Genomic DNA, 26,015 nt, shown 5'->3' with positions numbered 1-26,015 from the left:
AACATGAGATGAGTTAGATCCTGGTTTGATGAGGAACAGGCAAAAATTTTCATTAAAAACTATGCAATAAAATCCTTTTCTGTGCCCAACGCACCCTGCGCAGTGTTCCACCTGCGTTGAAGGTCAAACTGACTTCATACTTCTTGACATTCAACGCAGGTGTCGAATGCCCAAGGTGCGCTGATGGCAGAGCGACCCCATCAAACCCCAGGGGCTTAGAAAAACAGGAAATCAAGCACAGAATGCAGAAAGGAGACCATGAAAAGAAAGAGCTCAGGTTTAGCTCCTAGCTGGTCCAGACAGTGCCGAGAATCGTCCACAGAATCTCCCGAAATCAGCTGATGAAAATCAAGGGGGAAGAGGCACCTCCAAAGCTCCAACAAACCAAGTTCAAATGAAATGGTAAAATGAGAGGTAAAAACACTTTTTAATAGCTTTTTACGTAGTTCAAAGTGAAATATTAATGTTTTAATCTCATTTTCAAGCAAATGTTATTCATTTCTAACTAGTTTGATGCAGCAATTGAAGGTACAGTATTATCTTTGAAAAGGAAAAGCTATGTATGGTAAAAAATCAAAACTAGACCATGTAATCGAGCAGTTTTAGCGTATAGTTCATGCTCGTTAAAAAATAAACATAAGATCGAGCAGTGCTTTTCCACGTTTAAGCTCGTTAAAAAAGGAACTACCCTCCGGTAAATAACCACCGTGAATGTAACATTATCAGCCATTAAAGCCTTGGTCGTGTTTGCACCGTCACCTCCACTTTTCCATTGGCCGATCATTCACCTCCATATTGATTGTTTACCCATTTTGAGGAATAGCTGCGAAGAGTGATTTCACTAGCCATCCTTGTGACACTGCCGTGATTGGAAAATTCCAAACCTTACCTGGAATCAGCTGCTAACCCGTTTTATCACTCGTTCCTCAAAAGATGAGTCTTCTTTAAGCTCTTTTCATCTGACTCGTAAAATATGAAAAGATTGCCGAGTTTTGGCCTTCCAGCTCATTAAAGCGACCGGAAGTGCTATCCCTCCTCTAGATTTTAATCTTTTTGGACCTGAGGGATTATTGCACAAAAAGATCGAGCGCTTGTTTTGTTCGGCTCGTTAAAACGATCGAAAACTCATCCCTTCTGTATTGTTTTATACTTTTTCGGACTTAAGGGATTAGATGACGAAAAAGGACTTTCGGAGTTGACTTTACGTACCTTTTCAGACTCTCTAAAAATGAAAAGGACCGAGTTATCTTTGTCGTTAGACTCGTTAAAAACATTAAATAGCGACAAACTTGTCTTTAGACGAGAACGAGTTTCACTATCGCTAGGCTCGTTAAAACATAGCGATGGGTTTGCCCGAAGGGCAAATTATAGAACAAGCATATGTTATCCTCCTCAAGCTTGACAAAAATAAAGAGGTAATGGTCAGCAATGACTGGGGAAAAATTGGGAAGAAACTCAAAGAACTTTATTGGTAGCAAGTCGCTCTTGAACATGACACTTCCGCTCCGTGCCTGAGTCGGGTTGGGTTGTTTCATTCACCGGTCACATCACCATGGTCTCACCATACCATCCACCTTTGGGGTAAATGCTACCAATCCATCACATAAGTGTCGCCGATATGTTCAAGAGAAGTCATCCAGAGAAGTCAACCGTGTCCCATCCACTACCATACATTATCCTTCATCCTTTCATGACCGCCACCCTGAACCATATATCATCAGATCGTTTTCACCTCCATCAAAATCATTTGCTCCGTTCCGTGTCACTGATGTGGGATACATCAAGGCCCTCCTTTGACGGATCGCTTCTTGTCGACATCAGCTCATTATCCAAGAAGTTGATCTAGGAACAACCCCTCCAGTACTTTGAAGCTTGCATGCCTCAATGGCAAGTTTCTCACTTCCGGTGACAGGTATACATCAATGACCTTCGACCGAAAGATTTTGCGTGGTGTTCGACGCCAAGTCCTTTATTCACACCACGTGAATTGTACTGCAGTACCTTGAGGGTCATTATCATTATCGGTGATTCCTCTCGCGCTTGTTAACGGTTTACATCATTGATCGGTAATCAAGCGATGTCTTTCCATGTTCGACTTCAGAACATTTCTCACATGGATCGACTTGTACTTAGAGTGAAGATCGGACGAGATTGAAGACCCAGGATCTAGTTTCATCCATCCGGGCTGCGATATATATTCAGGAAAAATAAAGACATTGACATGTACAGCATTGCAGCAGATAATCATCGTACCAAAAGGATGATGATTTCATCAAAATCATCAGTCTACCATCAGACGATTGTCTGTTCTATGTACAGAAAAATGAATTTATAAAGCTGAGCATGGGAATGCCCGCCTCAGCTAGATCATGAAAGCAGTATGAAAAATAATGTATTGTATTGTATCTTATTACAGGTCTCCTCACAGCATTGGAAGAACTTCGGATCCTCCTAATAAAGCATTTCACCCGATAAACGGCCTCATACTTTAGGGGGCAACTGTTATAGACATTTTTGTGCCTTACAGCTATAAGCATGAAATTTCCATAATTCAAGGGATCCAAAGTCGCTAAAGATGTTGTTGCAGCTCCTAAAGCAACAAGGTCAACCCATGACAGCTTCTCCCAGAAGTTCTCCACCAAAAACCACTCAGAAACAGTGAATTCAGGATCAATTCAGAGGCTCCACTAGCTGTCTGCGCTGAAATGCAGAGATTACACTGGCTAGGTGCACTGCAACGCAGGTAGAAGCACTACTAGGGTGTGCTGAGCGGGAAATGACAAATGGCAAGTTCATTCAACGAGGTGGAAAGACCCTGGAAGCTTCCAGAATCTTCTCCAATGACACTTGCCTCAATGAATTCGACTAGTGATGAGTAAGAGGTTCTCAACCTCCAAGTGGAAGCAAGAACTGATAGAGAGAAGCCACAAGTCAAAACATGAGCTGACTCATCCTCTCTGCTCACATCTATATATGGATCTCTCACCCAGAGGTTCAGCAGGTTGGAATTTTGTACTTTGCAGAGAATTGCTGTTGGTTTGAGATTGAGATTAGTACATTGGGTGATTTATGCTTTGTTGGAGGAAAGGAAGGGACTCCTTTGCTGGGAGGTAGATGCTAGATCGGGCCTCACTTGGTTGTATCTCCTCTTGGACTTTATTACTCTATCAATAAACTATTTGAGTTTCTCCTACATGCTGTATACCAATGATGTTTTGTTATGCTTACATGTTTAGCTTAATCTGATCTTGAGCTTTTTATGAATGTATATCTGTATCTTCTTGTAGTTTCTCTCTCTTATGATCTTGCAGGAATTCTGTGAAGCTGGGCCGGTGAGAGAGATGGGAGCTGGGAGCTACTGAAGAGAGGAGCAATTGGATCAACAAACTTGTGAAAGACACAGGTTAGTTAGATCCTGCTTCCTCATTTACATTCCATAAAGAAGAATACTCGAATAAGTTTCCTTGTTTGTTGCTAAGGCACTATCACCTCTTAGAGTGGGATAGGGGCATTCCGAGTCTAACGACAAAGATAACTCGGTCCTTTTCATTTTTAGAGAGTCTGAAAAGGTATGTAAAGTCAACTCCGAAAGTCCTTTTTCGTCATCTAATCCCTTAAGTCCGAAAAAGTATAAAACAATACAGAAGGGATGAGTTTTCGATCGTTTTAACGAGCCGAACAAAACAAGCGCTCGATCTTTTTGTGCAATAATCCCTCAGGTCCAAAAAGATTAAAATCTAGAGGAGGGATAGCACTTCCGGTCGCTTTAACGAGCTGGAAGGCCAAAACTCGACAATCTTTTCATATTTTACGAGTCAGATGAAAAGAGCTTAAAGAAGACTCGTCTTTTGAGGAACGAGTGATAAAACGGGTTAGCAGTTGATTCCAGGTAAGGTTTGGAATTTTCCAATCACGGCAGTGTCACAAGGATGGCTAGTGAAATCACTCTTCGCAGCTGTTCCTCAAAATGGGTAAACAATCAATATGGAGGTGAATGATCGGCCAATGGAAAAGTGGAGGTGATGGTGCAAACACGACCAAGGCTTTAATGGCTGATAATGTTACATTCACGGTGGTTATTTACCAGAGGATACCACCATTCATGCTTGCAACTAAAGGGATTGAAGCATCCTTAATAATACCATAAAAACTGAGTAAATATCCCTCCTACAGTTGTCATCCTTCATGAAGAAGCCATATATAATCAACATGGATTCATGTCCTTTCTTGAAGTTGGATAGCTAGTGTCAATACAAAATTCATTGCTTTCAATGAGATACAAAGAAACATGCCCAAAAAATACCCAACAAAGACTGGAAATTGCAAGAGTGCAGGAGGTGAAATTTCATTTTGGAAAATTTAAAGAGAAAAATCCTTTGGAAATGGATTCTCGTGGCAACGGGTTTCTGCCATAGTTCGAAACCTAATATCATCTGTCAAAACAAAATACTTACCATCATTGCCATAAGCACCATTAACCCTAGAATGTGATGGAATGGCTTCTCTAGATCATAAAATTGAGGGATTAGGTTTAGTCATGACGGTAGAGGCAAGTGACCTCCATTGCCATAATCCTACAAATCACTTCAGTTGAAGGGCATTCCTATGTACCATGTCTTAAAACATAATGCAGGCAATCATCCAAGTTATCAACTACATTGGTAAGACAAATGGTCCCATCATTTTCCCTATCTAGACCAAAGACCTCAACTTACTTCGCGCCATCAACTAATAGTTCATTTTTTGGCTCAATTGCAGTGGCTTGATAACTTAATTTCTTTCCCAAAAAGGTGTCGTAATAGGCATAGACAACTTTGAATCCAAACTGTCTCTCTCTTCGAATCGTGACCTTGTCTCCATTGCTTTATGCTACAATGATTAAGATCTACTACACTCACTATCCATAAATAACGAAAATATGTTAAATCTTATCCACTTTGAAAACAATTCCACTTGAATAATTTAATTACACCTAGAGGTGCTCTACAACCCAATATAGGGAAAATGTCTAGGAATTATATGTTAGACATTAAATATAAACATTTTTAAATGTCAGTTCCATAGAGAAAATGTGTAAGCATAATGTAATATAGTATAAGTATGTCAACTCTAGCCAAGACTTACAAACATGCATATACATTAACACTCGCTCCATCATGACACATGGCATAGTAATCCATACACCTACACAATTCTGCAATTTGAGATCATGGATTCAATTCCTACTCTATTTCAAAGACAAATCATTTATATTTTCAAGAAGCTCCCAAGAAATCCCATGGACATCGTGGATTTAGTTCCTACTCTATTTCAAAGACAAATCATTTGTATTTTCTAACAAAAATTGAAGGGAACAAAACTATGAAGTAGAGGACTTGCTCTTCTCAGTATTACAAATCACTTAAATAAGATTACATTAGAAACATCAATAATAAATGACTAGAGATAAACTCGACTTAAACTGAACTCAGTGAAACTGAACTACGACACTTCTAGGGATGTTTTTGACACCTAACAGGTAGATGGGATTAGATTCTCCAACACTCCCCCTTAATTACAACCACATAAAAAATTCAATTAAAATACATGTTGGTCTATATCTCAGCTAATTTTACAATTTAAAAATTGACTTCAGCTTTTCTTCTTCTCTTTTTCCAGATCTTGTAGTCTCTAAATTGTTTTAGCTCTTTCTTCTTATTGTATCCTTCAAATCTCAGTTTCTTCATTTGCTGGTTCAAGTCTTCCATTCTTCCAGGCTATCAAAACATGTGTTGGACTTCTTCAAAAAACGACTTGAATGTGGGATACTACCACATATTATCTTTTGTAGTGTTCTTTTCATCATCAAGTTGCTGCAACACAAGATTATAATAAAATAATATTTCTTCAGGATTCCAATACCTGAAGATTTCATTAATATGTTTATCATGCATGCTATCTTCAACATTCATTTCTGCAGCTTCTATGGAGACCTCATCTAGACATGGCATTGCAAGCCATGCTTCAAGGAAATTTAACTATTCTTCATAATCATTCTGTGTACCTGCACACTGGAAATCAATGTTAGAATTAAAAATATTTGCAGAACCATATTGGTTATGTTCCTTCTGCTTTGTAATGAGAGCTTTCTCCTATTGCACTTCTTTCTCTGCCTCCTTTCCCATCTCTGTTTGCTCTTTGTGGGCTTCCTTGTTTGCCTTTTCCTTTGTTTCTGTCTCTGTCTCTTCAACTTCTTTACTAACCCGTGTTGCTGCAGACATGTTGTCTTCCACTGATTCAAGTGGGATTTTCTCACTCAATAGCATCATGTCTATATGATGTTTTTGCTGCATCACCTCCAACCATTCATCATTAGTCAACAATTCTTCATCAAATTTTACATCAAAAATATTATTTGTTGTATTCACCATAGTATTGACTGCTCCAATGGTAGCTTCATTGTCCTCAACAAACTCTGTTGCTGGATTCACCAAGCTTTCATCAACAAGCTTTGTTGCTAGATTCACCATATTGTCATCAACAAGCTCTATTGCTCGATTCATCAAATTTTCGTCAGCAAGCTCTATTGTTGGATTCATCAGAATTTCATCAGCAAGCTCTGTTGCTGGAATCACCAAATTTTCATCCACTTGTGGCTATGCAAAATGGGGTTCACGAGCATCTACGCGCTACTTCTCTCTTGCTTCTGCGACTTCTTCATAGACATCATCCACTTGTGGCTAAGCACAGTGTGATTCAAAAAACTTTTCATCTGCATGTAGATCTGCAGCTATAGATCCACCTTCATCTTCAACTTCAGTGCTCCCCTTACACCAAAACATATCTCAAGGGTATTCAAAGCCTCCTTCGCTGTCTTGGCTTCTGAAATCAAGGGAAGAATGTTGTCATCGATATATTCTTTTATGCATGTCAATGCGAATACATCATTTTGCCTCTTCACTTCCAGATCTAAAAAGATCTCAAACATCTCATGTTGTTGTTTTGACCTTCTCAACCTCTTCGCTTTTCCCATTTGTTAAGCATTAGCTCAGTGCAATTCAACAAACTAAACAAACTTTTCCATTTGTTGAAAAAACGACACTTTCACAAAAACTTTTATAAAAATATCACAACGCCCATTTTTCTTTTAATCTCGTCTAAAAACTTTTTTTTTTAAATTCTTTTCCTTTCCAAGTTTTTAAAAAAACAAATTAAAAAAAAAAAAATCTCTTTTAGTTTCCAAATCCTTTATTAAAAACTTTAAAAAATATATACCCTCTTTTAAATATTCCTTTTAAAGCATAGCATGCATGCTTACCTTTAAAATAATTTTTAAAAAACATACATTTTGGATTTATACGAATGGTATAAAAAAGGGTGATACGTATAAACTACTGCCTTTCTTAAACCCGTGAAAGTTGACGTTTCAAAAACTTTTGATTCGTGCCTTTCACATAAAAACATACATTTTGGATTTATACGAATGGTAAAAAAGGGTGATACGTATAAACGACTACCTTTCTTAAATTCGTGCAGTTTGACTTTTCGAAATTGTTTGCAACTCGTGAAGCCCGTTTGACTTTTGCAACCTTGTGAAGTTTGACTTTTCAAAACCTTTTGATTCGTGCCTCTTCACAGAAGTCGTGAACCTCGTTTGACTTTTGCTAACGCGAAGAGTGCTAAGGCCGCGTGCTAACTCTTTTTCTAACAGAATCGTAAAAGGAGTCGTCTAGCGAGGCGGAGGAATTGCCCGGGGTCAAAAGTGGCTAGAATTCGAGCAAAATAATTTCAAAAAATCTTGTAAAGGGAATGTTTGAATCATGTTTTTGATGGTGGAAATGGATTCAGCACCATCAAAAATGTCTAAAACACCTAAAATTTTGAAGTTTACAACTATAACTTGGATTTACAAAAATCCTTGCCAGATTTTTTCTAAATATGACTCGAATTTCCAAAACTTTCCGAGCAACTCCTCCACTCCTCCTCCGCCCGTTAGACTACGCGATCGTAAAAGGTCGTTTGACTTTTGCTAACGCGGGGAGAAGAGAAGAGTGCTAAGGCCGCGGTTCTATGCTGAGCTTGCCTGCCTTATAACGCTTTGATCAGGATTAGCCGGACGTGTTATAGCTTTAACGTTTTCTGAGTTGCTTCTTCACATGAGTTTCTTCACACTTTTGCTGCGCTTTCAAAGAGTTTAATCGTTCTCTCTGCTTTTTCGTAGGCTTTCTACAAACTTCCGCTGCTCTATCCAAGAGCTTTATCCCGACTTGCCTATTCTCTCTCTTCACTAACCTCGCTGCTCTCTCAGGGATTCTTATTCAAACTGTTTTGCTGTTTTGATCTCTGCTGCTATGTCAAATCAAACTGTGTTACGCAATCTAAGTTTTAATATTATGACAAAAATGGAAGGGAACAAAACTATGAAGCAGAGGACTTGCTCTTTTCAGTATTACAAATTATTTAAATAAAATTACATTAAAAACATCAGTAATAAATAACTAAAATTAACTTCACTTAAACTAAACTCAATCCAACTAAACTAAAACACTTAGAAAAGCATTTTCACAAATAATTGGGATTAGATTCTCCAACAGTTTCACGAAGGTCCCAAGCAAGTGCATGGAACTTTGGCATCAAGGGTTTGACAAAAGTTTAAATGCACAATAAAATATTTAAGACTATGTGCCGAAAGTGCTACCGTGTCTACTTCCGCTTCCGCCATTGGAATCAGTCAACACGGTCAGATAAGAATCAATCAACACATCTTCTGGTATGGATGGCTATGGTATTTAGTCCGTCTCCATCTTATTTTACTCCTTCGCATCCCTATGGTTATAGTTAAAAAATATTTTAGAATTCAATTAAAAAAATTATCTTTTTGTCGACTCTGTCAGTGCATTTGAAAGGGTTCATAACGGTGAAGCCATGAATAATTTCAGACTAGACTAATAAACTGAGGTGAACGCACCGTTGGGTCATATGAATTATTTTAGTTTCGTTGCCTAACCAGCAATTCATTTTTAACAAGCTTTGAACACCTGTTACAGAAACTACGCAAATGTCATTAAAGCAACTTATCTGGGATGACATCGAAGAATCTCCACTGGTAAGTTTCCAAAATATATGATGAAATCGATCTGTGAGTTTTGTTTGAATATTTCTCCCACGTTGAAAAAACAATCAATAAAAAACTTATAATTTTCTGGGCTTGAATTCAAATCCATCCGCATCGCATGATGAGTAACAGTTATACAACAAAAGTGCGATGTTCTGATCGATAGACGGTTGCTTTGCAGGTGCTCTCGAAGGTCTCTAACCTGAAAAAAAGAGCCGCCACTGGCCCAAAAAAAAGAACTGTTTTTTTAAACAATATGAAATCTTAGTATAATTTCTGAAGATTTGTAGTCTCTAATCCTTAAAAAAAAGAAAAACATGGCGGTATTTTATATTTGTGTTTTCAAAGAGTGTGAAAATTTATTATAGTCTATGAAGATTTGTGGGCGGTCAAGATTTGGTGGCAATTTGGTTATTTTCTAGATTTCTGGGCGGTCCCGTAGATTTGTTAGCTTTCGCTCTTGATTTTGACCCAACGATTTATTCGCATTCCTAAAAGGACAAATCTATTATTGATTTTTATATAAATCTGTGGAGACGGAAACCACTCAAGGCAGTTTGATCCCTCTTTTCGATTGATAAATCTAGAGGTACGATGAATCTAGACTGGTGCTAAAACTGGTCCATGGATACAAAACAGCACAACACGACAGCACAACACGAGTAACTTACATAACAAAGGATGCGTCAATAATTGCAATGGCGATACGTCACCGTTGTGTGTAGATTTTTTAAGGCAAGTTCTCCGATATGTCCGACTCCCAGTATGGCGTGAACTTCGGCCAGAAAAAACAAACGAGTCCTACAATTATTTGAACATGACTTGCGCGAAGAAAAGATGTTGTGTCACGTGTTTCGATGTTGTGTCTCCTCACCAACTCCCTCCTGCCAAATTTATTGAGAAACATGCAGCCATTGGGTTCCAATCCGCACTCCAGACAACGGTTATCATCAGAACTGATGGCCGAAGTAGCCTATTTACCGTTTCTGGTGGCCATGATCATTGCAGTAAGTTTGGCAGCAGACGATCCCCAGTCTGCACTGGCCGGCGAAAGGTGCAGCCACGAACAAATTTATACGTTTGTTAACGTCACAGCTTTTCAGGAAAATCAGAATGCTGTTTTCGCATCCTTCCGCCCAAATCTCTCCTCGTACGGCTTCGCTGATTCAATGCAAAACAAATTTGGCAAAACGGATCCTGTGTATGGCCTTGCAGTGTGTCGGAAGTACTTAAGCGCCAATGAGTGCTCAGAATGCGTCTCGGCAGCCGAGGCTCAAATAAAGGATTACTGTGCCCAATCTAATGGTGGTCGGATTCATCTGGACGGTTGCTTCCTTAGGTATGAGAATACTAGTTTTTATGGTCAGGATGTCGACTATGGGCAGTCCCATTTATGTGCCTCCACAAAAGACAGCGATCCACAGACCTTTTCTCAAAGAGCCACTGCCCTATCGAGGCAACTCATAGAAAACGCTTCTGTAAATAACGGTTATGCGACTGGCTCCATTGATGGCTCCTTATATGGCCTCGCTCAGTGTTGGCCCACCCTTACCAATAGTAGCTGCCAACGATGCCTAGCAGAAGCTCAGAATCAATTACTCACCTGTCTTCCCAATCGTGAAAGTCGAGGTCTCGAGGCGGGCTGTTTTATGCGCTACTCAACTTACTCGTTTTTCACAGCCAACCAAATTTACCGTATGAGTTTTATATATTTGCTGCAACTATTTGTTGTTTGATTTTGATATAACATGTATGTTGATTGTTTTTTATTTAATTTTAAACGCAGAACCGTTGTCGGGGAAATCGTCATCGAAAGTAGTGCCTATATTGTTAGGAAGTATTGGCGGAACAGCTCTGGTTGCGGTGATGTGTTCGATACTCTTCTATCGACGTATTAGACATGGAAGGAACAATGACAGAATAGGTGATTATACATCCTTGAATTATAGTTGTTTCCCGCTAAATTCTTCCGAGTTATTAAACCTGGTCGTAATCGACGGTTATGATAAAATTGTTTTTATAATGGTCTGTGCAGATGTGAATTTAGCCACGAGGGAAAATTTCGAGCAATTTCTCTTCGATTACGAGGTTATGAGAGAAGCGACTGGGAATTTTAACAGAAACAATATGGTCGGCAAAGGAGGATTCGGTGAGGTTTATAAGGTATAATACCAAAAGTGGATTTGATGGTTTTGTCCAAATGTAAACGATTTTTTCAAACTAATTCTAATGATTTAATCTATAAGCAGGGAATTCTTCCGGATGGCAGGGATGCCGCGGTTAAGAAACTATATGGAAGGCAGACTGCTCAAGCTGCGGCGGAGTTTCTGACAGAAGTGAAGCTCCTCACTAGCGTCCGTCACCGTAATCTTGTTCGTTTACTCGGATGTTGCACGCGGGGGCATGACCGGTTGCTGGTATACGAGTTCATGTCAAATAACAGTCTTGACAAGCATTTGTTCGGTAGGTTGCTGTCATCAATCTTGTGTGTTTTTCAGCGATTCAAGTTTGTTTAAAGAATTAGGTCTATTGATTCAATTATTTGTGTGGAGTCGAGGCTTTCAAACACTTTTATTGGAGATCCACAGGAGAGATACGAAATGTTTTGAGTTGGGAAAATCGTTTAAAGATTATAGTGGGCACAGCACGAGGACTCGCATATCTACACGAGGATTCCAATATGAGAATTATACACAGAGATATCAAATGTGGCAATATACTTCTAGATGACAGATTTCATCCTAAAATAGCAGATTTCGGAATGGCTCGATTCTTTACAGAAGGTGATACCAGTGTTTCTAAAAAATTGGCTGGAACAATGTAAGATGTTCAATTCACTTATTGCTTATTTAGGTCGCAAGTTGTGCAATTCCGTTATTACTAAGTCTTATTCTTTTTAACGGTCAAATCCAAGCATTTAGTTGTAACTTCCACAAATTTGTTATGTGGCAGAGGCTACATTGCGCCTGAGTATGCAGCCCACGGACAATTAACGGAAAAAGCTGACGTTTATAGCTACGGTATTGTGGTTCTTGAGATCGTCAGCGGGAGAAAGGCTGTGGATGCAAGATTGGATGCCACTATGCAGATTCTTTTGCAGTGGGTGTGTCTCTAGTTTATTAGATAAGTTTCCTTCCATGATTATGATAAGAAATTAATTTACAATCGGATTTCAAAACCATGTATTGATAATTTTTCCGATGATGCAGGCTTGGAATCAATTCCAACATGATCAAGTTTTGGATATTGTTGACTTGTCATTAGAGGGGCATTACCCAAGAGAGCAGGCACTGAGACTGATTAAACTTGCGCTTCTCTGCACTCAAGACCAATGGTTGCTGCGGCCCGCAATGTCAAAGGTTTTGTGGATGTTAACGAACAATTCAGAGATTACCGATCAGCCAACACAACCGGATTTCTTTACTAACACAGCGAGCTCATCTTGTACGTCTCACGGATCTGTCACTGTGTCCTTCTTTCCTCGTTAGTCTAAGTAACTAGCGTAAGCTTTGACTTCTAGAACACGCAAATGCCCTACGTTTAGTGAGAAGAGGGAGGATGATATAAATTGTATGCCTTTCTAATTATAGATGAGAATGTTTGGTTTGAAGCTGGATATTATCTTCCTCTGTCTTAAATATGGAAAGGGTCAACATAGGTGAAGTTAAATATGTTTACAAATTCTAAATTGTGCACGACTTTTAAATTGCGAAAAACGTATTTTAGAAGGTTTTTAAATTGTCAAACCGGTAGTTTTAAATTTTCAAAAACGTATTTTAGAAGTGTTTTTTGTCACATTATTATCGGTGTATTGGATATTGCAATGGGTTTTTGGTCAAACTTGTATGAGTTTTGGTAAATATATGATTTTTTAAAAAGAATTTAATTTATTTATATTCAATTTTGATTGGCTATCAAATTGAACATGTTATTGCCTTTTGTCTTTATTAATTAACTAGAAGTAGATAGATCACATCAAGATGTAGGATGGGCGTTTACGATACAATTTGTTTTGAAAAGGCTATAAAATTATTGCTAATGAGTATAATCATTTTATATACCTATTTATAAAAATGGCTAATGATTAATATAATCTAATAAAAAAGCTATCAAATTGAACATGTTATTGCCTTTTGTCTTTATTAATTAACTAGAAGTAGATAGATCACATCAAGATGTAGGATGGGCGTTTAGGATACAATTTGTTTTGAAAAGGCTATAAAATTATTGCTAATGAGTATAATCATTTTATATACCTATTTATAAAAATGGCTAATGATTAATATAATCTAATAAAAATATATATTATTTAAAATTACATATATAATTTAAAATGATCATTTAAAATCACATATGTAATTTAAAAAGATTTATTCATGGTATGTGAGAGATATATTTTTATTTTTACATTATATTTTTAGGGGGTAGAGGTACTTATATTTTCGTGCAAACTTAACCGTATATGATATATTTTACACTATTAATGAATGAATGATATTCAAAATAATAAGATGTTTGTAATAAAAATAAATATAAAATTTCCCATATTCACAAACCAAAGTAGAATATAAATTTATGATGGGATCTCTATACCCAGGTATAATAAGGAGGATTTCATAAGACCATATCCACAAACTATAAAAAACCAATTGTAAACTATTAATAATTATTTCTATGTTGCAATACAAATAATGCCAATTTACAAAATTTAATAATGCATTTAATTACAATTTAAAAGAAATGTTATAACATTTTAAAATTTTAAATCTTTGTATTTTTATTGTTTTCTACTTTAATTTAGCTATATTTAAACTAGCTACTATGTAGCCCTTGTTTTGATTACCAATTTAGCTCCGTGTGAGACAAGTTTTAATTTTTTTGAAAAATATTAGTAATACCAATTAACACCTTATTTTAATCTGACATTGCCACCTCACCACTTTCCATTTGAGATAGGGTTTGTCACAATGTCATTGATTCATAATTACTCACTATTCATTCGAAGCATGTCCTTTAGTTTTACACAATTTTCTACTATTATATATTTTCCTTGAGTGTCAAGCAATTAATATGATCCCTTCCTTGAACTACCGTTGTGATGTAAGTGTGTTTATTGCATAATTGTAGAAAGGGAGAGTGATAATATATACATGATTTTAGTAGAAAGGTAAAGCGACATCGATATACTATGTGTGTATTATGGTCAATATACATTGAGTATATCCCATAACTTGCGGAAACAAACCAAGCTAGTTTAGTAGTACATTAATCACTGAAGCATGGCAACAAGCATAATGGTTGTTGCTCTTGGCGGCCTCGTTTTTCTATTGCTTTGTGGCTTGTCATCTTTCTTAGGTATCTGTGTATATATTCTTCACCTTGATTTTGAGACATCTTTGAGTAAAAATCACATTGCAGATTCTTTTGTCGACGCGTTCCGAACCATCCAATGTGGTTCATATTCTTCACCTTGTTTTTTCACTGTGTATGTATAGGAAAGAAATGAGATTGGTATATGGTTACAAACTTATTATGCATTTATCGATAGAACTTACCTATAGGGATTCAGATGTTTTCATAGTTTAGTAATATACATTTTTATGTTGGGGCTGTTAAACAATATCGATGACAACACATTGTGGGTGGCACTAGATGACGCTTCTAGCCTATTACATTGCAATATAACAATGTGAAGTATGTTTTCACCCCAATAATGTGCATGCCCATACTTCCTATTCCTTCAACAAGTATTATGTTAAAAATAGGATGTTCCACTTGGGACTTCTTCAGGGGTGAAACTCCTACTACCCTTAATCTAAGTGAGATTTAAGTATATTTAAGCATATTACTATTAAGAATATGTTTATTACTATAAAAATATGTTTTTTATTAATAATAGTGATGGATTTGTTGTTGGTTAAATTATTTTAACGTGAATGCAACTTTGATTTTAAAAGACCTTGAATGAATACCCAAGTCAACTATAAATGGGAAGATACCTAGTTGCTCAATCACTCACATCTATTTGTGTAATTCCATAATCAAATCTCACGAAAACTAGAAGAACGAAGTACACCTGCTAACTATTTGACAAAATATGTGAACATCTTGTGTTTTCATGCACTCCATTGATCACTGGTTATGATCATTGAAAATTTGTTAATATGAACAAGAGGAGGGGGTAGGAGGATTTTTGGTGCAAATGTTGAAGGGTAACGATCTCTTTGGCATAGAGCTTGGTGAAATAATAATTGTTGATGTTGATCCTACTAAATGGAATCCATCTCATCCTCATAAGATGAAATTATAAATCCCTAAACATCAGGAGCTGAAATGATAACTACCATGTATGTTCGAAGATATTACACTTCTAGATATTGTTAAGGAAACATATTGTCACCATGATCTATTTCCTACCTCACTTCGAGACCTTGAAGTAGGATACAACGCACACCTTGATAAACATGATTATGTGGTATCTATTTCTTTGAGTAGTGAAAGAAGGGATAGGGGGGTTAGGATAAAGGAATGTTCAAACTTGTGTTTTTCAAATGCCATAACAAGACTCAAATCCACATCAACAAGAGACTCTCTTCCTAGACTATTATTTAAGGAATCTAAGGGCTTCAAAACTAAGTCTGAATGAAGATAAACCCCTCCATATTTCTAAAGAGATGCAGCTGCAAAATTTCAGGGTAATAAATATAATAAAGGTGAACCTTCCTCCGAGTTTGAAGACAAGGGTTTACATTTATCATAAGTCTCTCACATAATTATGGTTGATCCACTAGTAGTAGAATGAGATGTTTGTTGCCCCTTATTTTTAATAGTTTGACTGGTTAGTCAACAATCAATGATGTTATTACCACATAAAGTTCAATTTCCTAAATTCCTATAGACTAGAATAGTGAGGCTATTATGGTGACTTTGGTTGGTTTGTTAACACGTGGTGGTGGTATTTCCTCGCCATGTTGAATTTACCATATAGTGAAATGAAAATGTTGGTATGCTCATTTATGACCACTCTGAGTTTGACTTGTTTTCCAACATGAAATGGTGGTATATTTTCTCACCAAGTTTAGTTTTACTGGATGGTGAAATGATGATGTTGTTATAGTCATTTAGGACCATTCAAAGTTTGACTAGTTCACCAAGTGGTGGTATTTATTTACCAAGTTCAATTTGCTAGATAGTGAAATAGTGAGGATGTTATAGTTATTTTAAGACAATGGGGAGTTCAAGTGGTTACCAAACAACTCGTGGTGGTAGTGGCATTTCCTCACCAAGTTCAGTTTCCTAGATAGTGAAGCAGTGGAGTTGAAAGTGGTTGTCATAAAAAAATGTTAAGCTACATTTCACTTTTTATTAAGAGCTTGGTGCTCGAGGGCCATTAGAATGGAAGTGATCCTTGTGATTCAAAAGGTGGTCATTTACATATGAACACTATCCATTGGACCTATCATAAGCTAGTATTAGAAGTTTGTGCTTCCATTCACTTGGTGCTTCTCCCCAAATATATTCACTCGCCTTCCAATGATCAGAAGTAGGGATTAATGAAAGAGTTTGAAGGAATGTTTGGGTTTCCAAAGGTTGTTGGGACCTTGTACACAACTCATATTTCTATTATATCTCCCAAGGCTAATATAGCTTCTTATTTCAATAAAGGGCATGCTCATAGAAAACAAATAAAATCCTACTCCATTACATTGTAGGGAGTTGTAGATAACATAGGCTCCTTCACTAATATCTATATAGGATTATTGGGCTCTATGTCCGATGACTTAATCCTAGAGAATTATGATATTTCCAAGTTGGGAATGGACAATTTCTTTAATGGGGGTTGGATTGTGAGTAGCTTCTCTTATCCACTCTTGGATTGGCTTCTAGTTCCATATGTTTAACAAAATCTAACTTGAAATCAACATGCTTTCAATGATAAGATAAGATATATCTAGAATATTACAAAGGATGCATCAATTTGACTGAAAGGGAGGTGACATTGTCTAGAAAAGTGCCCGAAGGTGAAGTTGCTTAACTTACCAACTGTTCTTGGAGCATGTTGTGTTCTGCAAAATATTTCTGAGCATCAAAATGAGGATTTTGATCCAGAGTTGGTATTTGAATTGGCGGATGATGAGATGTGTCTAGAAATTTGTGCGCAATTGGAGAGTTCTATGCAGGAAAGGGACAAAATTGCTCAGAATTTTTTGCATCATGCTCATGTTGGCACAATTTTTCCCTAGACATATTTCCAAAGCCCTTTTCTTCTTTTAGTTATATTTATTGGATTGTATTCTATAAGAAACTATCTATCTTCCATTCATTCTTGTGAGATGGAAGCATCCCAATAATAGATGGGGCGAATATAGGGTCACATGTAGTCTAGGAAAATATTGCCCACAATTTGTTGTACCATGCTCATGCTAGCACAAGTTCTCTTTAGACATAATTTCAAAGCCCTCTTTTTTTCATTTTTTTGTTATTTTATTCCTTCTTGATTCCATGTCAATATAGCTACATGCTCTTGAGTCCTCCCACTTCTCCCAAAGCTAGAATCATCCCATTAAGAGATCTAGCAAAGCTCAAGGCTCAAACATAAATTCATGCTTCTTTTCACCATGGTTACATGTTCAACTATTACAAAAAACATCTATAATCATCCCAATCAAAGATGCGATGAAAATTATTTGTCAATTTTCAAGGAAATTCTTTTTGAAAAATAAACTAGTTAGATATGATATGGAGCCCTATTAGAGTGAGTTTGTTATGATTTTATTCAATGTTACTTTAATACACACTAGTTTATATATATATATATATATATATATATATATATATATATATAGAGAGAGAGAGAGAGAGAGAGAGAGAGAGAGTTGTTTATATATGTGTACAATAATATATATCTATATTGATTTTGCTAAATTTTGGTGATAAATAGAAGGAAGGATTTGATCAAAGCATGTTTTTACCATATTTAATGCTTATATGTATTTTATTTCTGATAATATAATAATGGAGGAAAAAATAATATAATCCTATAACATGATGTTAACAGATCCACAATGTCCATTTTTTATAACATTATTCTTTTAATTTTTAAAAGGTTCAAATATTATGCATTCAATCTTGTTAATATTAGTATATATCCTATGATTCAAAGAAATGTTAAAATATATATTGTCAAATGTATACTTTATCTTTAGATCCAATGGTATATATTAGATATGTAAATCATACCATAAACTATGTTAATTAATCTACTTTTGAGTTCTTATTGATAACATATCATAGTTTTACTTTGTTTGTCATCTTATATGCCCCATAAGACCTCCTTACTCATATCTCATATATACAAATACTATGGCATGTCTCAGTCAAGGGAATTTGATTTTAGGTTTATGGATATTTTATTGTGAGTGTTCCATGCAATTTCAAACTAGGATTCAGGATTCAATAAGTCATTTGTGTGTTATATTCATTTTGGTTTTTTTCATATGATAAGTATGTGAAAATTTTTAGTATCCTTTTGTTGTTGAAGTGAAATTTTTTTATCAATCCTTTATTGGTGAAGGGCTAATTTATTATGAAAATATCATCAATGAAGGGTAAATTTTTGAACATCACCTTCCTTGACGAGAACCTTGAAAACGAAAAACGTAAAAAACAAAAAGTGTCTGAAAGGTAAAGAGAAATTTAAATTCCAACCCTGATTGAATTGATTGCTATGTCACAAGGCATTGTACCTTTCTCTAAATTTTCTATTCATTAATGCTTTCATTCAACTATTTTTCTCCATGTCCATATGGAGGACAATTCTTTCATTTGGCTAATTGTCAAGTTCACAAAGCAATGGAGATAGTTGTAATCTATATCTCAGGTTTTCTGATATATTTTCAAGTTTATTTTTTTAAGAATTTGGCAAGGATTTCTTGGAATCACAAGTTTGAGTTATAAACTCTCCACAATTTGAGTGCCACAAGGGTTTTCCAAGGTGTTGAATCCATATATGTAGTTAAAACCCCATTTTAAAAATAAAAAAAAAATTAATATTTGACCCAAAATATATTGTCAAATTTTGACAAAAAAAATCTAAACCGTAGCATGTTTAGATAATGTCACTCATGTGCTATATTATTGGTGAATAAATTTGAAGTGTAGTAAAATTCAAGATTTTTTCAATTTTCTCTAAACTTTTATCGATATATATATATATATATATATATATATATATATATATATAGATATATATATTAATGACTTTATAAAAGTGCATTAGCTAATTTTAAAGCAAAACAAACTCCAATTTTTATTAAGCTTTTGCTAATTAACTAATTTATAATACAAAATAAACATAAAGGTGTTTATTCTATAACAACATAATTTAGTATAATTAAATTGATATTTATAATAAATCATAATATATTAGTAACTATATATTTGACTTGTGATTGAGGCAATGTCTCATAATTGATTTAAAACACCCAGTGCACGAAATTTAAAATGTTGTAAAAAATTTTGCATGTTTCCGATATCCATCTATCTATCCCTCGGTTTATAGAATTTCTTGATGTCACAATATATCTTCTAGCGCAATGCAAAATGTACTTTTGAAATAAAAGAAATATTAGCCTCTGTTTAGATGAATTACATGTTACTAAAGAGTTTTTTGTTCTCATACTAAAACTAAACCAATTTCACTGCATCCTAATTGGGTGGGAAACAATCCTTTTACTTCTACGAAGGACATATTATTTACAACAATTTAAAGCCAAATTACCCTTTCATAATTATTGTTTACTCATAATATAATTCTTGTTTTCACTAGATAACTCGTAGTTCCTTGTAAGTGCATAGTGACAAAGAAACTAAATGGATGCCTCAGGTTACATTGACAACAAGAACTCATTTTTTTTTATGATGTTGAAGACATTATCAAGTAAAATTCCCTTCAATGTTAGGAAAAATGTCTTTCTCAATCATTTATTACCAAACCACATTGTAGATGATGTGATTAGGGGTCATGCCCTTCTTCACATATCATTCAAAAAGATCATTAGCATCGTGTTTTTTTCCCTTTTTGTATAACCCTTTTATGTGTACATTTTATGCTGTGATGTTATCCCATTGAAATGTTTTTTCAATTTCTTTTCACATCCTCATAGCCAACTTAATTTCACCTTCCTCATAGAAAGTAGTTAATAAAGTATTGTAAGTCATGTAGAGTGGAGCTGGACCAACTTCCAACATCTCATTCAAGAGCTTATTATTAGCCTTTGGGGTTATTCCTTTCTTGGCATAAGGCACTAATAAATATATTATGCATAATAACATAAACTTTGAAAATTTTATTTTCCAGTTCATCAAGGATTTTCTTAGTCTCTTTCATCTTTCTATCTTGCAAAATCCATTCATGAGGGAATTGTATGTGGAGACATTGTCATGGATACCTTTATTAATCATACATTCCAACAACTAAAAAACCAATTACATTTCCTCATTCTTTTAGTATCTATCAATTATTGTGTTATATGTAATAGAGTTGGGAACCAAATAGTTTCTCTTGATTTGTTCTAAGGGTTATTCTCCTTTTATTGTTTTCCCATTTTTTCAAAATCCATTAATGAGTGAATTGTAAGTAATAATGCTAGGTACCACACTTTTTTTGCATTTCACCATGTAGGTTAAAATCATCTTTGGTATTATCCTCATTTCACAATCCACAAATTAGTGCATTATAAGTGACCACATTGGAGAAATTGTCATTTCCTTCATTTTCTCAAGTGTCTTAAATGGAGTAGCCTTGTCTTCTTCCTTATAGTAGCCATCGATGAGATTGTTGTAGGTAACCTAGGTAGGAAATAATCCCTTCACCAACATTTCGTTAAGAATCTATTTTCATTTATATATTTTTCCAATAATACTTTTATTGCAATGATCATGAATGAGTGTATTATATGTATAACACTAGGGAGAAACCCAATGATTGCATGCCTATTAATAGATCAATAACGATATGCAATTTTCATTCCTTGCACAAGGAATGAATCAATATTATGAATGCATTGACATTCAGAGTAATCCTCCTCCTGATCAATTCTGAATAGGCCTTTCTTACATCTTTGTCTATCTCGTTTTCAAAAGGCATTTCCAAAACCAAGAATGGCATACTCCTTCTCGGACAACTCATAATAAGGAAGGAAACATATAATAATGTATTTGATGGTTCTATAAAATGTTTTTGTTTTTTCTCATGAAAACTAGTTGCGCAACATAAAAATGAAGGGTAATACCTCAATAATCTTTTGTTGTTTCCATACAAAAATCTTTGTAATTAGGTTAATAAGAAGGTTCCTTGCTTATAAAAGGGGACCTTCCCCTCATAATAGAATGGTGGTATTCTTTTCAGGATCTTATTATTTATATCTTTGTTGTTTTGTTATGTCATGTATGATTAATAATTTTCAGATATAGATGTAGACCAATTGGTATGAGATGAAACAAACGCAGCATGCTAGTAATCAAAATCAGAGAGTAGATGCGAAGCCATCATCTATTCAAAGAATTTCTATTCATAAAATTATGACTTAGTAATTTTAGGCTCTTAGTTGTTCAACAACCTTATTTGTATGCCTTCTTCAAGGCAATTGGAACCATATCATTATTAAGATATACATTTTGATCGATTTGGGTGGATGAAAATCATTCTTCCTTATAAAGAAACCACATGTAATGCCTCAGTTGAGGCCTTTCTATTCCAATATTTAGCCATTTCTTTCCACGAGCTAATCACTCTACAACAATAGAGATGCCCTCCAAGGTACATGTGGTTGGATACTTTCTTTCGATTCTCCAAATGTTCAAGCCAAATGAATGGAGAGGTTGTTGATTCTTGGATTCAAATTCTCTCCACCTATTTCAAAACATGTCTTGGAATGGAAAAGTACATGAAGCTTCAGATTTCTAGCCTCCAATTAGAAGGCATGGAACAATCATTTGGGATACTAATTAGAGAATATATCCTTGGTCATTAAGCTCAAAGAGATAAAAAATACTAACCTTGGTTATATACATCTTGGGATGAATTTAGTTACTAATTAAGATCACGCTTCTATCCCCCAACATATTTTCATAATCTCCTTAAAAAATGGTTGAAACTCCACCAACTTTTGAATCAGTCAATACAAACCTACATTGTTAGGTCTTCTATAAGTTACACATTTAGCTACATATCTCTGATTTAGAAGAGGCACTCATTTTGAAATTTATTTCCAGCTTTTTATTGGTTCTTTGTCGAGTTACACATTATTTTGTCACCAACCCCGCATCCCCTGGTCCTGGATAGAGTCGGGTCCCTGAATGACATCTGCTCTTTGTCATATGCCAAAACATATGTCCAAATCTTCCATATTACTCAAGAAGATTTCCTAAGCTCATTAATTCTAAAGTTGACCACTTTTTACCCATGTTTGGAGATCATCACAGGACATCAGTATCCTGCCTGCGATGATAGCCCAGAATGAACTAACGCCTTGGGATGTCGTCTATGAGTCTCAGTGTTTGACCTGCGATGACCCAGATATGGCGAATTAGTTCAAACAGAATACTTCTGGGTGGTTCTGGAGCTGGCTTTTGGGTCAAAGAATTTCACCTCTCCTCATTTGAGATGGTGGTTTCACCTTTTGAGTAACCTCCCTTGAAGATAAGCTTCCTCTCCCCTCATTTATGGAGGCTCCTCCCCTTATAAAAGTATCCTCCATGACTATGATCAGCTAGTTCTGAGTTCTTAGCAAGTTAACTAGTTCTTAGTTAGCTAGTTCTTGGTTTGTTGGATTGATAGCTTATAGTTTGGAATGCTGATAGCCTAGCAATAGCTTTTGAGGTATTAGAATAGTCTTTCATGTTGTGGATTGATAGTGTGAAATGGTTTTGTAAGAAGGAAGCCTTGTTGTGATTTCCTTAGTTTCATACTTGTGCTTTTGGGTGAGAGGGAGTCATCAGTCCTTTTGGGAAACCTTTGAGAGTGAATGCTTATGGAGACATACTGATCAGACCCTTCAAGGAAGCTTGCGACGTCAAGGCATGGTTGTAAGCTTTACTATTGTTTATATTAATACAATCAATGGTTATTTCCTATATCATGTATGAAATGTATGTTGATAGCTTATGGTTCCTTGACTCTATAAGTGGATAGTTCATTGTTGTGCTCTATTATGTGTTTTGTCATTTTCATATGTTGTTTCAGGTGAATCATTCATTAAGGAGAAGAAAGCAATAGCTGAAGCGACGTGACGAAGACTTCATCAAACACTGGTATAAGGTAGGCCTCTTCAACAATAACTATTTAAGGAATTAGCTATTGTCTTTGTCTTGCTGTGACTAGACCCACTCTAGGGCTAGAGGGGTTGTCTTTGTCCGCAGAGGGAACATACCTGCATCACATGTCCAGAAATTGAATTGTTTAATAATCCTTATGTTTGCACTCCCAGAGACAGTCTCGAATTTCTTACAAGACCAGTGCCTGGGCACATCTACATTTTGTGTGTCTCGTATGATTCTCAGGAAAATAGATACATCACACACACACACACACACACACATATATTAAACGAAATGGGTTGGTTCATTCATCTAAAGGAGTAAGCCATGAGTTTCTGGTACTTCTTCACATATATAACTTACATAAATATGTGCATAAAATAGTGGAGGCCAAGTAGTTCAAGGACCTAAAGTTTAATAAGCTTTGACAAAGCAAAGAGAGAGGATAAGGAGAAGGAGTAACTCATCATAGAGCTTAAAGAATCAAGAGTTCTACACTTAACACATAGAGATTGAAGCATCAAGAATTTCTACACTTATTTGAGTTATAGGTAGATATAATGGACAAAAGAGAGACTGGGTGCTATGATTCATGGAGCACGATTTTAAAGATATAATCTCAATAATCCATACAGGCACATGCATTAACAAGTCAATACAAATGAATCTGCGAGGAAGCTTGAAATATTTCTAGCAGCTATGATTACATGCATTCAAAGAAGAGACATGAAAATAATGGATTTTAAAAGAGGGAGAACAAAATGTTGTACTCGAAGGGGGAATCACCACCATTTTCTTTATATTCTGAAAGATGCATATCATACAATCATATAGTCTGAAAATAACATGTAGCCTTTTATTTAGGATTTCTGAAGCTTTGTAAAGTGTCGCTTCCCTCTATTTATCTAGAGAGGGGAGCGTTTGAAAATTCATTACAGCAAAATATCTTCGGCCCTCTCTTAGCTGTCAGGTCAACTAGCCGTCTTAGCAAGGGATGGCTCTTTGGCCTAAAAACATTACAAAATATTAATTGCCTCATTTAATGGCGAAAAATTACAAGGTAATAAAACAAGTCAAAAGTCAGATAAGAATGCTAACAAAATATCTTCATTCCCATCCCTGTGGTTGCCTTTGCTTTAGGTTGTAGCTTGCCCACTATCTGGCCTCCTATGCTGCTCAGCCGATTACCGTCACTTATGCCTTTACTGCTTGAATCATTAATCCTTTAAAGCTGGGAGTGGGAGACTATTAGGTTCATGCCGCAATACAAAAGAAGAGTACCCCTGGGCGGTACTTCGTCTTCCCTCTGTACGGGGCACCATACTGGATAATCAAGTCCTCTCGAGCTTCTAGTCTTTGTTTACTTTTGTCAGCGTCGACCCTGGTATCATGTCACAAGGGGCCTCTCTAGGTCAATCCATGCTAAGTTTGAATGCTCCATCTCATTTCTTAAATGCCACCATTGTTGATCCATCACACCTTTAAAGTTCTCCACTACCTGGTCATAGAGTTATCACATTGGGACTTTCCATTAAGAAGTCTTTACAAGATGGGGCCTTCTGATCCATTTTAACCCCTTTTGCTTCATGTGACTGAGGGCCATGATCAAGTGCTTAGTCCTCGAGCGATAGGGCCTTTGGACTGCCCTCTATGGGTTTTTTTACTTTGTTACATAGAATCCCGCATATCGGCGGCTTATAACGCTCGCCTTTAGTATCTCCTCTTGACACTTGCAATTGCTGATCCGCAGTATTGGGCCAACTTGGGATATCAAAATTAGAGTATAGGAGAGGGCATTCCTATCATATTACATAGAGCATGCAAATTGTGCGGACGCGAGACTTCAAGAAAGTAGGATGCATAAAATATCGCATCTGGGAGGGGTCTCGTCTGTCGCAATCACAAAAAGGGAGGGACTTCGACGGAGGATGGACCTTGCTTTATGCGATCGTCAATCTGCAGGATTGGCCCCTTTAGTGCTTGGCCCTTAGTTCTTTGGCCCTCCATGTGATTATGGGCCAACCCCTTATCGAAACCCCTTTATTGCATGATCGCAATCGTGGGTTTCACTACGGAATGATGCCTTGTCTCATCGATTGCTGATTTGCGATGGGTGACATCATCACTGCCACGTGTCACCCAGAAATGCCCCTATAGGACCCCTGGAATTGCGATATCAACGTGACATGTGTCCTCCGTACTTCCACATCACGATGACATCATCTGCTATGTGGATTCATCAGGACCAATGGTATTCGCCATGCGGCCCCCTGGAGGAGAGAGAAAAGGGCCATCATGCCCTTGGTTTTTTGCTGCAATCCTTTGTTCACTGGTTTTCGGCCACTCCCGGTGGCTTTACACTATATCGAAACTTTTCCACTTCACAATATTTTAACCCTAATCCCATCCAGAATCGTTGATTACCGATATTGCAAGACCTCCGATATTGCTAGAAGTCTAACATGCAGAACCTCCAACCACCAATAAGCCGATAGACTATGCCCAAGGACCCTCTGATCGCTGATTTGCCTTGCCTTGGACTCGCCGATCACCGATGAGTCGATATGTCGTTCCTTGGACTCGCCGATTTGCAATGTGCGAT

At 36.3% G+C, this 26,015-nt stretch overlaps 1 protein-coding gene across 1 annotated transcript; it reads left to right on the top strand.

Moving 5' to 3' along the window:
* The first annotated feature begins 10,041 nt into the window (after positions 1–10,041).
* LOC149202307 (cysteine-rich receptor-like protein kinase 2) lies at positions 10,042–12,747 on the top strand. The gene is made up of 7 exons (XM_089399942.1): positions 10,042–10,789; positions 10,881–11,018; positions 11,130–11,257; positions 11,344–11,557; positions 11,683–11,914; positions 12,047–12,197; positions 12,304–12,747. Exons 1-7 carry the CDS (start codon positions 10,054–10,056, stop codon positions 12,580–12,582), a joined length of 1,878 nt encoding a protein of 625 aa, XP_089256068.1. The 5' UTR covers positions 10,042–10,053; the 3' UTR covers positions 12,583–12,747.
* The last annotated feature ends 13,268 nt before the right edge of the window (positions 12,748–26,015 follow it).

This window comes from Pinus tabuliformis, chromosome 2_1 (assembly GCF_031772625.1).
Source record: "Pinus tabuliformis cultivar Carrire ecotype Pingquan chromosome 2_1, CPIR1, whole genome shotgun sequence".
NCBI classification, from domain to species: Eukaryota; Viridiplantae; Streptophyta; class Pinopsida; order Pinales; family Pinaceae; genus Pinus; species Pinus tabuliformis.
The sequence above is the reverse complement of the archived record's forward strand: the minus strand, read 5'-3'. Positions and strand labels throughout refer to the sequence as shown.

Excerpts from the sequence above, each read along its gene's own strand:
- LOC149202307 (XM_089399942.1), top strand. The coding sequence starts at position 10,054 with ATGGCCGAAGTAGCCTATTTACCGTTTCTGGTGGCCATGATCATTGCA. Across the intron at positions 10,790-10,880 it reads CACAGCCAACCAAATTTACC|AACCGTTGTCGGGGAAATCG; the intron begins GTATGAGTTTTA and ends TTTTAAACGCAG. Across the intron at positions 11,258-11,343 it reads GATTCGGTGAGGTTTATAAG|GGAATTCTTCCGGATGGCAG; the intron begins GTATAATACCAA and ends ATCTATAAGCAG.